The sequence below is a fragment of the Vulpes vulpes genome, chromosome 12 (genome assembly GCF_048418805.1).
Source record: "Vulpes vulpes isolate BD-2025 chromosome 12, VulVul3, whole genome shotgun sequence".
In the NCBI taxonomy this organism is placed as follows: domain Eukaryota; kingdom Metazoa; phylum Chordata; class Mammalia; order Carnivora; family Canidae; genus Vulpes; species Vulpes vulpes.
The window spans coordinates 120,548,165-120,562,256 of record NC_132791.1 but is presented as its reverse complement, the minus strand read 5'-3'; the positions used below and the strand labels follow the sequence as shown (position 1 = coordinate 120,562,256).

At 48.1% G+C, this 14,092-nt stretch overlaps 1 protein-coding gene and 1 non-coding gene across 5 annotated transcripts in view; both read left to right on the top strand.

The window, feature by feature from the left end:
- The window catches only part of HTR3B (5-hydroxytryptamine receptor 3B), a 58,532-nt gene extending 45,724 nt beyond the window's left edge, over positions 1 to 12,808 (top strand). For all 4 annotated transcript variants that reach the window (XM_026006890.2, XM_026006888.2, XM_026006887.2 and 1 more), the window contains 3 exons: positions 6,570 to 6,780; positions 6,915 to 7,097; positions 8,209 to 12,808. In XM_026006890.2, coding sequence (XP_025862675.2) covers positions 6,570 to 6,780; positions 6,915 to 7,097; positions 8,209 to 8,459 — 645 coding nt within the window. In that variant the 3' untranslated portion in view covers positions 8,460 to 12,808. The remainder of the gene's footprint in view (positions 1 to 6,569; positions 6,781 to 6,914; positions 7,098 to 8,208) is intronic.
- Positions 7,471 to 7,574, top strand: LOC112926004 (U6 spliceosomal RNA). Its single transcript, XR_003236233.1, has one exon. It is a non-coding gene; the product is annotated as a U6 spliceosomal RNA (small nuclear RNA).
- Positions 12,809 to 14,092: the final 1,284 nt, after the last annotated feature.

The following is a 14,092-nucleotide window of genomic DNA, read 5'->3' as shown; positions in this document are numbered from 1 at the left end:
CAGCTCTACAACTTTGAAAAGACTTAAAGTAGATTCAGTGACTATCTCAGTCCTCTGTCTCCTTTGACCTCTCTCAGCCTCCATGCCTCCCCATGCCTGCTATGTGTACCATGGCTAGGCTTATGTTCTTTTACTCCATACCAATCATCATACTCTGAAGTCAACAACTCAAGTATCCTGGTGTCCTTCAGTAGCCCTTGGACAATGATGTGAAATTCAGAACCTGGTTCCATGCCAACATTGGGTCTACTAGGGTCCTGACAGCAAAGGGCCATCTCCCTCTTAAACTAATCATGTGCTGTTTCCTAGTCCAGGCTGCCCAGCGGAGGGTTGAAGACAAGTGGGGGCAGGCAGGAGGAAGAATGATCTGTTCCAAATATGTTTGTCACTCTGGGCCTGATGTATACTGCTGCCCCTGATATGAAATCAAATGCTCAGAATGCCTTGTTGGTTCCAGCGAATGTGCAATCATATCTGCTGGCTCCAGGACACACATTATTTATCAGAGGGCACAGCTAACACTTTGGAGTCCGGCTGCATTCCACAGGGGGCCCAGAGCACAGGCACTTCTGCCTACAGAGATGGCTGTGTGCAGCCCAGCTCCCAATCCAATAGCCATAGGAGGGGAGGTTACCTCCAATACATTATCGGAGGTGCTGGTTCCCAGAAACAGCAGGGTGAGGATTTGATTTCTGTATGGCAGCTTTTTGTTTTTTGGGTTTTGGGTTTTAGGTTTGAATTTTTTTTTTTTTTTTTTTTTTTTTTTTTTTTTTAAGAATGAGGGTAGAAGTGGGAGGACGTAGGAATAAAAATGTGAGAATTCATTTTGGATGTAAGAGGGTGGACAACTGTGGGAAGTAAAGTGAGCCCAACACTAAGCTATCCTCACACTGAGTGAAGTGTTCATGTAGGCGGGAGGTGGGGGCCATGCAGGGGAGTCCTAGAAAAATGCAGAAGGGCACTGGAGAAAGAGAGGTGCCTTGTCTATCCTCTTTCTCTAACATAGTTGTCCTTTCTAGAGTGGTTTTGTTGAGCAATCTATTGAATGCAGCTCATAAACTTGATAGAAGATCTTTCTGAGCTCCACCAGATTGAGAGAGGGAGAGAGACAGAAAAGAAAGAGAATTTAGGGTTCTAGATATCTCTCTAGGGTCACTCAAGTATCCCTGGAATCATGAACTTTCTGCTAATTGAGCCTGACCCATGGTCCAGACCCAAGAAACTCTCCCTCCTGTGCAAGGATCTTACTTAGATGGCAGTAACTTTCCCATTCTTTCTGAGTTGGGAATGTTGGGAGGGGCTTGGGAGAGAAGGAAGATAGGCGTCTGTATGAAGCGTGAGTCTGGGCGTCAAAAGTTCCAGCTATGTCATAAAGACGGTCATGCAAAATTGAGTACTGGTGGGGTCTACCATCAAGGAGGCAATTAGAGGCTAACCTTGGGGCCTATTCCATCTCCAAGGAGCTCTCCACACACACATTCTGAATTAGATTGATCTCTTTCATTAACATCAATAGGCTCCAAATACCTTTGTGTACTTATTATTACCTGGCTTTAATGGATAATGAAATTGTGGCATAATATTGCTAACACCTGAAGGGTGTCTAATGGAGAACACGGACTGAAACTAAAGTGCTTTTTCTTCCCTTTCTGTGGAATTTAAAGGCACCAGCTCCCTTAGTCCATTAGAAGTGATGGGCTCCAGGTAGGGGCAGTTCCGCAGAGAGCAGTGTCTCACCAATCTGGTGACGTACTTTCCTCCCCAGTATCCGCAGGCAGTTACTGTCTCTGGCATGACCTGCAAAGAGGTAGCCCTTGGAGGACTGACCTCATGAGGGGAACCCCCATTTGTGCTAACTCCACACTCTCACCCTACTGAAACTAAAAGTAGCAGTACTCATGGACTCCAGTATAACTCAGCAAATATCTTTTGAGCTCTTATCATGTACTAGTCTCAGTGAACCCACCGAGGACACAAGCATAAGTAAAACAGGGCTCCTCAAAATGCTGCCTAGGGAGACATTGTAACAATAACCACAAAACCGAGCATTTACTTGACACCAGGCACCATTTTAAGAGTTTGTACGTGTCAACCTCACGTGCCTATGAGATTGATGCTCTGAGTACAAATCGTACAAATGGATGAACTAGAGTACAGAGAAGTTAACTTGCCCAAGTCTAGGTCACTTGCTCAAAGTGTATAGGGTAACTATGGAGCTTGGGCTTGAACCCAGGCAGTCTGACTCCAGAAACTACATGCTAATCCTATATGTAGCTCACAAATCAACATAATGTAGCATATTCCAGTCCATTCTTTGGCATTTGTCCACTGTGTGTTACTGAGCGAGTTGCCTATAATAGTTTCCTAGGGCTTCCATAACAAAGTACCACAAACTGGTACCTTAAAACTAATTCATTCTCTCACAGTTTTGGAGCCTAGAAATCGGGGTGTCAGCATTAGTTCCTTCTGGGAACCCTGAGGGAGACCCTGTTCCATGCCTCTCTCCTAGGTTTTGGTGGCTGCCAGCAATCCTTGGCTTGTAGATGTATCACTCCAGTCTCTGTCCCCATCCTCGTGTGGCATTCTCCTTTGTGTATCTCTTCTCTTCTTCTCATGAGGACACCAGTTATTTTGGAATAAGGGTCCACCTCCTGGAGTAATAAGACCTCATCTGAACCAATTAATTATATCTACAGTGATCCCATTTCCAAATAAGGTCACATTCTTACCTTCCAGGAAGGACATTAGTTCTTGGGGCCATTATTCAACCCATTACAGTCCACTGCCCTCTGGCTCCCCAAAATTCTTGTTCATCACATGTGCAAAATGCATTCACCCTATCCTAGCATCCCTAAATGTCTTAACCTATTTCATGCACCACTCTGAGACCAAAATATAATCTAAATATAAACTCAGAAGGTCCCAAATCCCTTCATCTAAATCAGGTACAGGCTCTGGGTATAGTCCATTCTGGGACAGTCTTCCATCTGCAGACTAAAACATCCAACCACCAGAGTCTGGTTGCAGATTCCATGGGATGGGGAGGGGCAGAAACCTATCCTATTAACTATTCTAATTCCAATACTTAAAAAAAGTACTTGACCCTCTGTTCATGCTCAATTAATGTCTCTTGAACAAGACAATAAAGGGATTTGAGGATCAAACGAGATGCGAAAACAAGCCATTTCTGAAAGCTATATGATAAAATAAGAATTTCTTTAGGCTGTACTGGGCTTGTAGAGAAAATTAGTCTAGTCCATAAGTAATATTTCCCCTAAGTCAAACTAAGTAAAAAGGAAGGTCCTTTGTTCTTGAAAAAAAAAAAAAAAACCAAAGAGGGGTCTATTTAGCTGTATAATTTTATGAGCCAAACACAGGCGGGGGAGATTGCTACTTTATGTCGAGGAGCTGTGTATCCTTGTAGCTACATGTCTCCCTTCCCCTTTGGCCACTGCTGATCTCCAGGGACACATATTCTCCTGATAGCACTGGCTGCCTGGCTGGTGGGGCCCAGTACAAAATGAAAATGTGGGGCTCCCTGTTAAAAAATTATGAGTTTCAAAATGGCACCAGCAGAGCATGCAACCAAGCGCCAGGCCCTTCTAAGTGCTGGGCCCTGTGTACCTTCCCAAGCCGCATGCTCCCAGAGCCAGCCTCCCTCTCCCAGTCCCTTGGCTCTTGCCACACTTCTTCCCTGGCACCATGGGGGGCACATGGTCTGGTAAAACTGGGAGCAATCTTTGGTTCTGGCCCAGGTTTATGTTCATTCTCTACATGAGCCTCTGGGTAGAGAGGAACCACCTAACCATGTGCTCATTACACAGGAGCGTTATTGACACAGTACAACAGCCCATCTCAATGGTAGCCAAGATGTTCAGCAAGCAAAAGCAAGGTGCTTTTTAATTTTTTAAATGTTCTTTTTAAAAGATTTATTTATTTATTTTAGAGGGAGAGAGGAAGGGCACAGGGAGAGAAGGAATCGCAAGCAGACCCCACGCCCAGTGCGCAGCCCAGTGCGGAGCCCAGTGCAGGGCCCAATCTCATGACACTGAAATCAAGACCCAAGTCAAAACCAAGAGCTGGATGCTCAACCACCTACACCCTACGGCCTTCCCAATAAAGTGCTTTTAAAAAGTGAAAAATCAAGGCATATACCCAGGATCACTTAAACTGGCACATATCAGGGCACTTGGAATTGAAGGCCTCTGGAGCTTGATTCTCTTGACTAAGTCTGGGCTGTTTCTGCTTAACCATCGTGGCTACTTGGACATTCTTTAGGGTGGTGTTCTTACCCTTTCCAACCTCTTCATGTCATATCTGCCAGGAAGTCTAGGGGAGTCCTGGTCACCCCCCACCACCCCGCCGGGCACACCACAAAGACCCTAGTGGACTCTGACCACTTGACTCCCGTCCTACCATCCCCAGCTAACCACTGCCATCTCTGTCATGGCATGATGAAGACAGCTTGAGAGGCTGAAGTGGACGACAGGTCATTTTGTTGTTGTTTTCCTTGTTGACCATGCTTTGGTAGAAATGTGTTTTAACTGAATTATTACAAAGCCTGAGTGTTGCTTTTGTTCAGATATTTGCGCCCAGTTATGCCTAATAGACTATAATCCTCCAAACAGCTCTGACCTGCCGAGCTCCACAGAGTCGGGATATGCTCCCAGACTTAGTGGCTGAGGAGCCCCCACCCCGTTCTCTTCTGCAAGGCGCTAGATATCTGGTCTCAACCAAGCTCTTCCCACCACCTGGCCTCTGCCTGGGCTTCTCCCTATCTGCTTGCCTCACACAGCAGGAGGCAAAGATGAGGGAGAAGAACTCAGCTTTGATGTCTGGTCAGATCAAGAGTTGTAGCGACTCTGTGGTGGAAGAGAACCGGGCACAGCCCAGCTCTGCCATTTACTCAACTTACTTCAGGAACCGAGCTTTATTTTTTCGACTCTAGAATGGCCGTGTTCCATGACCTGCCAAGAAGCTCACAGTGAAAATTAAATAAACCACGTCACATGTGTCAAAGCATCTCACATGTTAATTGGACACCTAGAAAGCATTCAGTTGTGTAGTGAATCAGAGAAATGGGAGACTCCAGACACTATTTTGTTCCCAGATCCCACAGAAAAGGGCTCAGAACCTTCATTTGTTCAGTAGACATGTCCTGAATACCCACTATAAAATAGGGATTATTTTTGGCCCCATGAGGGATTTTTTTCATCATTGCTGCTCTTGCCCTCAAAGTGTTACGGGAAGCAGTCCTGTCATTCCCTGATGAAAATAGTTTGTGTTTATTAAAGACATTTCCTACCACCATCCCAGAGAAGTGAGGCATACAAAAAATGGCAGTAGCAGAGCAACTTTGAGTCTCATATCCCCAGCTGAAAACCCCACTCAGCAGCTCTGTATACCTGGCCATGCTGCTGGGCATCTTCATTGTTCCCCCTGCTTAGATCCACTTTGGCCCCTCTGCTGCCCTGTGCTTCTGGAGATGAGCTGCAGCCTCATTGACCAGTAGGAAGAGGGAATGGATTGGCAGGAGGAGGGGGAGGGAGAGTAAGATGGTTATCTCTCCATCTTTCTCCCTGTGGAATCACCACCAGGCTGGCTGTGCCCCCAAGAGGGAGCCCCAGATCCTGTGTGGGCTCTCTCTCCTCAGGTTCTAGTCACATTCCCAGCCCTGGGCCCCATCAGGGCTAAGGGTAAGGATAACTCAGTCAGTCCTCTCAAACATCCAGGGCACCACCCTCCTTCTTGTGGTTGCCCTCTGCCTGCCCACACCTTGTAAGCGGTCTCTTTGCTAAGCTCTCCTCAGATCTCCCAGGGGTGCCATTTGTTCCTGCCCAAACTCTGACGGACACACAAGTGCTGAGGTGCTCACATTCCACAGAGGAAGTCAGGGTAAGCCGAGAACAGTGCCAGATGTTGCATAAGTGGCATAAGGAGAAAGATCTTAGTGTAAGACCTGGATTTAAAACAGTTACTCGCTGGCTATGTGAGTTTAAACAAGCAGTTTAATCTCTGTGAACCTCAGTTTCCTTGTCTGTAGAATGGAGATACTAATGCCCAGCCCTTCAAGTGGGTGTGAGGATTGAACAGGACAGGACACAGGAGACACTTAGGCTAGTGCCTGGCACATGGCCGGTGGCAAACAAATAGATGCTGATGCTTCTTCTTATAATTAGTAATGTTAGTTCCACATAAAAGCTTAAAGGGTTTTTTTTTTTTTTTCTATTTTCTAAACCACAAAATCTTTTTCTAACCTACGGTCTTTTCACATTATGCAAAAATGTTGGGATGTCTATGGATTCTATTTTTTTAACTTTTATTTAGTTTTTAAAAAGATTTTATTTACTTATTCATGAGAGTGACAGAGAGAGAGGCAGAGACACAGGCAGAGGAAGACACAGACTCTCTGCAGGGAGCCTGATGCAGGACTCGATCTTAGGACCCTAGGGTCACACCCTGACCTGAAGGCAGACACTCAACCACTAAGCCACCCAGATGTCCCTGGCTTTGGATTTTAGCCCCTCAGTGCAGACCTTCTCTTCAGTAGACGCCTTGTCCCTGGCCAGGTGGTGATTCGCAGGCGCCCGCTGGTCTACATCGTGAGCCTGCTGATTCCCAGCATCTTCCTAATGCTTGTGGACCTGGGGAGCTTCTACCTACCACCCACCTGCCGGGCCAGGATTATGTTCAAGACCAGCGTACTGGTAGGCTACACCGTCTTCAGGGTCAACATGTCTGATGAGATGCCAAGGAGTGCAGTGAGCACCCCTCTGATTGGTAAGCACCCACGGGGACACCAGACACCCAACTTCCATCATTCCTGTCACAGACCTGATGTTGCATTTCAGATCAGGGGCAGGAGAGCCCCAGACATTCTGGCTAATTCCACCTCCTCTGGTTCCTTCCCTCAGGGGTCTTCTTCACAGTCAGTATGGCTTTCCTGGTTATCAGCTTATTTAAGTCCATCCTGTTGGTCAAATTGCTCCATGATGAGCGGAACAGCGGGCAGGAGCGGCCCCTCTTCTGCCTTCAAGGGGACACTGATGTCGATGGGCCTAGAGTAGATCCCAGAGCCCAGCTTGCTGGGGTCCCAGGTTAGTGAGAAACCTCAAGGTCCCTACCCAGGCTTGCTCTATCACACTCTCTGCACCGGGTCCCATTAGTGGAGCACCAGGCCATGTGTCCTGCTGTGCAAAAAGTTTGAAACACTTGCTTCCTTGCTTCTGTGATGCATTTATCTTACTTCTCTGGAGACCTGCTGGCTTTCCAGAAAGCCGCACTTTAGCTCAGAGGTCAGACCTTCAGTTGACTTTGCTTGTTTTTGTTTGTATTTTCCAGTTTTAACCGGTTAGCTAAAGTGACCGAGCGACTGGCCCCAGAATCATAGAGTACTGGTGTGTGTGCACACATGCTTGTATGCATTTGGATCCCTGTTGCTTAATGGGAACCAATGTAGGAATTACCCCACTGCTCGCTTTGGCAGCACACATACTAAAATCGGAACAATACAGAGGTTAGCATGACCCCTGTGCAAGGATGATAGGCAAACTTGTGAAGCATTCTGTATTTTTACTGTATACTTGAAAGTTGCTAAAGAGAGTATATCCTAAACGTTCTCATCACAAGAAAAAAAAAAGTGTGTAACTGTGTGGTAGTGGAGGTTAACCAGACTTATTCTGATGTATTGGTATATATGTACATTCATCTATGTCGTGAGTCTGCTGGTTCCCAGCATTTTCCTAATGCTTATGGACCTGGGGACCTTCTACCTACCACCCACCTGCTGTGCCAGGGTTATGTTCAAGACATAATTTTGGTATATATATAATTATTATGCTGTACACCTGAAATATAATGTCATATGTAAAATATATCACAATTAAACAAAAATAATCATCCCAGTCCCTAAAGCTCCAACTGAGTCAGTGGGGCTGGCCCCCAGCTCGGAAAATCTCCTGGATGGATCTAGCCTAGATGTCCTTTCTGCACAACACAGCTCTGCTTCCTTCTGCACAGCCTATCCTCCCGTCAGCAGGTAGGGGGGAGGCCCCAACCCCAACCCAATCTGCCACCCTGTTTTGCCCACAAACCTTCCTTGGTAAGCAGCTTACCAAGGCTTCCACTGGCTTCCATTGGCTCCAGTGGGAAGCCCAGGGGGTTTTGGGAGCCCTTGGCTCACCTAGGATGTTTTCCTCTCTCACACAGAGCCCATCTGTCGAGAGCATCTGGCCCCAACAGGAACCCTGGAGGAAGTCTGGTTCCAGCTTAAATCCATCAGCGCCTACTTCCAAACCTGGGACCAGTCAGACCAACAGGAGGTTAAATGGCTGGCCCTCCTGGAACGTTTTGACCGACTGCTCTTTCAAGCCTACACCATCATGCTGGGGCTCTATGCCATCACCCTGTGCTCCCTCTGGGCCCTGTGGGGCAGCTCGTGGAGACTCAGGGCAGGCTAATGGGTTTTGTGGAGAGGAGGGAATGGAGCATAATGGGTTAAAAAGCTCCTCACCTCTTGTTGCAGTGCAGGTGTTCACACCTGCTGAGGTACTGAATGACCTAGGATGAATGTATTCATGACAAAAATGTCCAGAAATCTCATGGTATACAGTGAAAAGAAAGCTTGCCTTTTTATTCTATTCCACTCCCCAAAACTGACCGCCATTAGCAATTTCTTTCAGAAAATGTCTAGGTACATTACATACATACATGTTTTGACAGTTTAGGTTTTTTTGTTTTTTGTTTTTTAAGTGTAAGATCACTTCATCTCCCAGTTCTATCTTGGTCATTCAGTAAACTGAATGACTCAGTTTACTGAGTGTCAGTTAAGTCCTAGGTGTTATGTTAGGCAGACCAGAGAATACAAAATATGTCATTCTTCACTTGACTTGATTCCTAAGGACAATCTTGTACAAAGCAGGGTGCAAGATTCAAGGCACATCTGTTTCCTGAAGCTCTTGTTCCCGGTGTCTCAGATGAGCGTCTCTTCCCCTGCACCACATCACTGTTGGAGAGAAGCCGGGTAACAAGCCCATCACACCCAATCTAGCACAACATTTAGCCAACACACACTATGTGTAAGGCCCTGAGCTGGGTGATAGGCTTCATGCATGGTCCTTGGGTTCAAGGAGATTATAATCCACTATCGTTTTATTAGTCTACAAGGGCTGCCATAACAAAACACCATAGACTTTGTGGCTTTAACAGAAATACCTTTTCTCACAGCTCTGGAGGCTGGAAGTCTGAGATCAAGGTGTCAACAGAGTTGGCTTCTTCTGAGGCCTCTGTCCTTGACCCACAGATGGCTGCCTTGTCCCTGTGTTCTCACACGGCCTTACCTCTGTGCATGTTCATATCTGTATCCGAATTTCCTCCTTTTACGAAGACACCAACTATTGGATTAGGGCCCACATTAATAACCTCACCTAACCTGAATCACCTCTCTAAAGGCCCTACTCCAGATATGCATTCTGAGGTACTGGGGGTTAAGACCTCAACATGAATTTGAGGGTGGGTAACACCATAATACTCTCATGGCTGTGGACGCTTGACAAGTCCAAAATCTGCAGGTAGGCTGGCAGGCCAGGACCCATGGAGTAGTTACAGTTTGAGTCCAAAGTAGAGACAGGAGTGTCTGCTGGCAGGATTCCCGCTTATTCCTGAGGCTTTCAACTAATCGGATGAGGCTCATTCTGGAAGGGAATCTGTTTTACCCAAGTTTACTGATTTAAATGTTAATCTCATATTAAAAATACCTTCACAGAAACACCTAGAATGATGTTTAACCAAATATCTAGGTCCTGTGGCCTAGCCAAATTCACACACAAAACTAACCATGACAGTCCCAATGGTCCTGTACCTTCCCTCTATGCCCACATTTATTTGTTAAGACAGAAGAGCCCTAATGACAGGGCACTTGGGTGACTCACCAACTTCTGGCTCTTACTCTCTAGTAGCCAAATCTGCACCAACTAGCTTATCTTATGACAGTTCCCGTGGCCCCATAGCTTGAATTCTAAGGTTAGAGCTCAAGTCTTCCACAAATTTTCCTTCCTCTTATTTCGACTTTCTTCATTTCGCATTGCTTCTTTTTATGGAGGTTTCCATCTAGCCTAACCGGCTTGCCATTCCACCCAAACCTCTGCTGCTAGTTGACATATTCTTTTGTTTCACCAATCTGTGTGCCACTCCGTCTAAGGACCCTGCTCAGAACAGCCTTCCCCCACCTTCTTCCTCTGATCATCTCATGACTCTGTCCCTTTCTCTCTATCTTTGGTATTATCCTCTTCTATATCCTTCCTCCTTTGAATATTTTATGGCCTCCTATGTTTATGTGTACCTACGTGTGTGGAGTGTGTGTACATAGGTGTATGTGTTGTGGGGTATGTACGTGTGTATGCATGTGTGTACGCAGGTGTGTGTGTGATGTGGGATGCATGTCTACATGTGGTGTATACACATGTGTATGTAGGTGTGTGTTGTGGTTGTGTGTACATGAGTGTGTTGTGTGTACATGTGTGCTGTGCATGTGCATTTATATGCGTGTGTGTACAGAGGTGTGTGATGTGGGGTATGTGTGTACATGTGTGCTGTGTATGTGTGGATATGTGTGTGTTGGGGTGTGTGTTGTTGGGTATGTGTACATGTGTGGGGTGTGTGTACATGTGTATGCGCATCACCTGTCACACAGACCACATACTCCTGGAAGAGTCACCCTGTTTTCTAATTCTAGTTTCTGTCCCATCTCTGCCCGGGTCCACACAGAGTTTTGCTCATGGCAGCTGTGCAATAACCATCGCAGAGCAATTCATCCTAGCTCACTGCTGATGTTGGACACATTTCTCGTGTGTCTTCCCAGGTCTGAGGGGAGAGTCGCCCCAAGATCAGACTCCCTGTCCTCCTGCGTCCCTCTGTCCGCTGTCAGGGCAGCCATGGGGAGCTTGCTGGGTAGACCACAGTAGGCTGAGCGAGAATCAGCACTCCTAATGCTGTCAGTGGAGGACTCAAAAGTCCAAAGCTGTTTGCTAGGAACTTTTTGCGGCGCTAAAATTGCCTTTAAAAAAAACCTACCCCCCCTTCCCCCTAAAGAAAAAGAATTTAAATTCAAACAGCCTTTACCTGCATCCTCCCTCTCTCATTACCTCCCAGTTAGTGCTCAACGCCAATTGTCCATGAAATTCCACTGCTGCTGTTAATGAAATGAGGAACATAAGAAGTTTGTGAACAGGAAGTGTCCATGCAAACCTCCACCTGTTTCCCTCCTCACTTCCTCCTTTCTGTTCCTGGCCTCCTCTGCCTCTACCTGCTGCCACCACCTGCTAGATTGCTCTTCACTTCCCTGGTTATTAGAGGGGCAAAGGCCTGCCGTGAGCTCCTCACTACCAAGTCTCCTTCCTTTCCAGCTGTCCCTGGAGAAGGCACCTGGTTTGGGTCCTGGCTCTATCACTATCTAGCCAGGGGACCTGGAGCTAACTTCTCAGAGCTTCAATTACCCTATTTGGCATTGGGGTTGCTCCGACTCACTCTACCCAAATCACAGAACTCTGAGGATCAGAGTGAAGCCATGTATTTAGTGGTACTTTGAAAAATAGATGATACATCCCAAAATAACAACAAGACCTGCCTGCTGTCAACAGATGGATTCTCGTCCTAAGTCTGTGGTGTGAGGTCCTTGTTCCAGTACTTCAGTCAGAGTCCAGTTACGGGCTCTGGTTCTCCCTGCAGGCGCCCTCATTCCAGGATCCACAGGCCAAGGACTGAAGCCATCGCAGGCCTTCTAGCAGGGGCCGTGGGTGGTGGGGCTTCCACTCTCCATGCAGCCCCCCTTCGCTTCCTCCCCGGAGAACGTCTTCAGGTTCTTTATGTCTGCTTGGAAGGGTCAGCCCTTGAGGAGGGAAGCCTTGGACCTCCGTCCAAGCACCGAGTGGCCGTGACCTCGACCTGGCAGCCAGGGCCCAGAGGCCCTGTGCAGAGGGAGGAAGACAAGGCGCCCGCAGCCGTTATTTACAGAGCAGCTTCAGCTCGGCTCCTCCAAATGCTTAGAAGTTTCACGATTCCTGTTTCACAGAGGAAGGAAACTGAGGAACAGAGCAAAAATGGGATTCTCCCAGCTGTGAATGCTCCGACCATCTGCCGTTTCCCAGAATCTAAGGTAGTTTCAGAACTCACCAAGAAATCGCAGCTCCAATTTTGGGGACTTCGCTGACGTCGAGAGTAAAGGCTGAGCTAAGCACCCAGGCTAGACAGGCAGCCCTCTATTTTATATGTCATTGGATCTCAGAATAGCTTCCAGAGCTGCTGCCGTGCTCCCCCACAGCCTGCCTGCCGCCCCGTGCACAGCCCATAGCCGGGGGCTCTGGCTCCCTGCGTGTCCTCCAGGGGAGGAGCTGTTGTGGTGGAGGAAGCTGAGCCCCTCGCCTTACACCTCCATGACCTGGCCAGCTTCTGTGCTCCAGCTTTGAGCCTGGACAGGTCAGACCAGGAGGCAAACCAAAGAGATCACAGCTCCAACCCCAGGGACAGCCAGCACGGAACTGCCCCTGGCTCCCCGGGGCCCTCTCCCTTCCCAAGGATCTAAATATACACATAAAGGCAGGGTTAGGGACGCATGGGCGGCTCAGCAGTTGAGCTGAGCATCTGCCTTGGGCTCAGGGCATGATCCCGGGGTCCTGGGATCGAGTCCCACATCAGGCTCCCTGTGAGGAGCCTGCTTCTCCCTCTGCCTCTGTCTCTGCCTCTACTTCTGTGTCTCTTATGAATAAATAAATAAAATCTTTAAAAAAAAATAAAAAAGACAAGGTTAGCAAAAGGAGGTGGAGCTGAAATTTTTATCCAACGGTGTGGCGCTAAGGTTTCTAGAAAACTTCAATCTTGTGTTTAAGGTAGGGAATTCCTCCCCCAATTCCTGGATGTTGGGTGATCGTCCCAGGGCAGAGACCCCAGTTCTCCTGTTCCCTCCAGGACGGCTGTGCCTCCCTCCCTGCGACCCCATCTGTGCCCGGGCTCCCATCCCAGGCATCTCCCTGTCCTGTTCCCTGGCTCATGCTCCATCTCAGCAGCCCGAACCTTTCAGTCCTGAGTTATTTACCTGCTGAGACAGTAAGAGCTTCATAATTAGCTGAGCAACAGCATGGAGGCTTTTATGAGCAGCCAGGTCCCCCACCACACTCTGGTGTCCGTAATTGAAATGACCCACGCCAGTGATTAGATTAGGGGGCTGAGGCAGCCCAGTGTGCCACCTCCAGCCCCCTCCCCTGTCCTGTCGGGGGGGTGATGTAGTTAAGTTTGTGCTTCATTTGGCAGAGGCCATAAAGCAGGCATTGCAGTGAGGCTTTCTGCAGGGGTGGGAATGCACTGCTGGGCAGTGGGCGGGCTCTGTGGCAGGCAACAGATTCCAGATTGGGGGGGAGCCCCTTGTTTCCACTTTGCCTTGGCCCCTCTATCATTCCCCCAGCCTAGTGCCAGCCTCCAAAGACCTGGGCCTCATGGGATTATCAGTGATACTCAGTGTCCCTAGGGACCAGGTCTGCACATGGTTGGCCAGACCCTGATCAGACCCTGCTCCTGGTCAACCTGCTCAGGACCTCCTCTCTGGAGACCTCCAGGCCAAGAGCAAGAGAGTTGAGGTGCTGTGGGCATTTTTTTCTCCCCACCTCCCTGACTAATCTCAGCTTCTCAGCTCTTTCCTGTACAAGCCTTCGGCACCCCTGTCTCTGAACCTTGTGGCTTCCTCCCAAGGGGGTGGACAGCATGGGCTTTGGAGTCCGAAGCATTCATTTGTTCTGTTAGAGGATGGTTGCTCAGAGCTGACATGGTTTTGTCCTCCGTGCAAACCCAAAGGTTTGGTAGAGGCTGCCTGGAGTGCTGTCTTGAGACAGCTTTGGGGGCCCTAAGTGGGTTCTGTGGGAAAGAAGGCAGTGATCCATTGGTGATGGCTGCCCCAGGAGAGAGAGGAGGGTAAGAGGAGAAGCAGAGCTAATGTTTATTGAGGCTTTGTCATGTGCCAAGTACTGTGCAGAGTGCTGAGGTGATAGTATTCTAGGACCGGAGAGTGTCGGCCCCAGGAGAGCAGGGAGTCTATCGTGCTCACTGC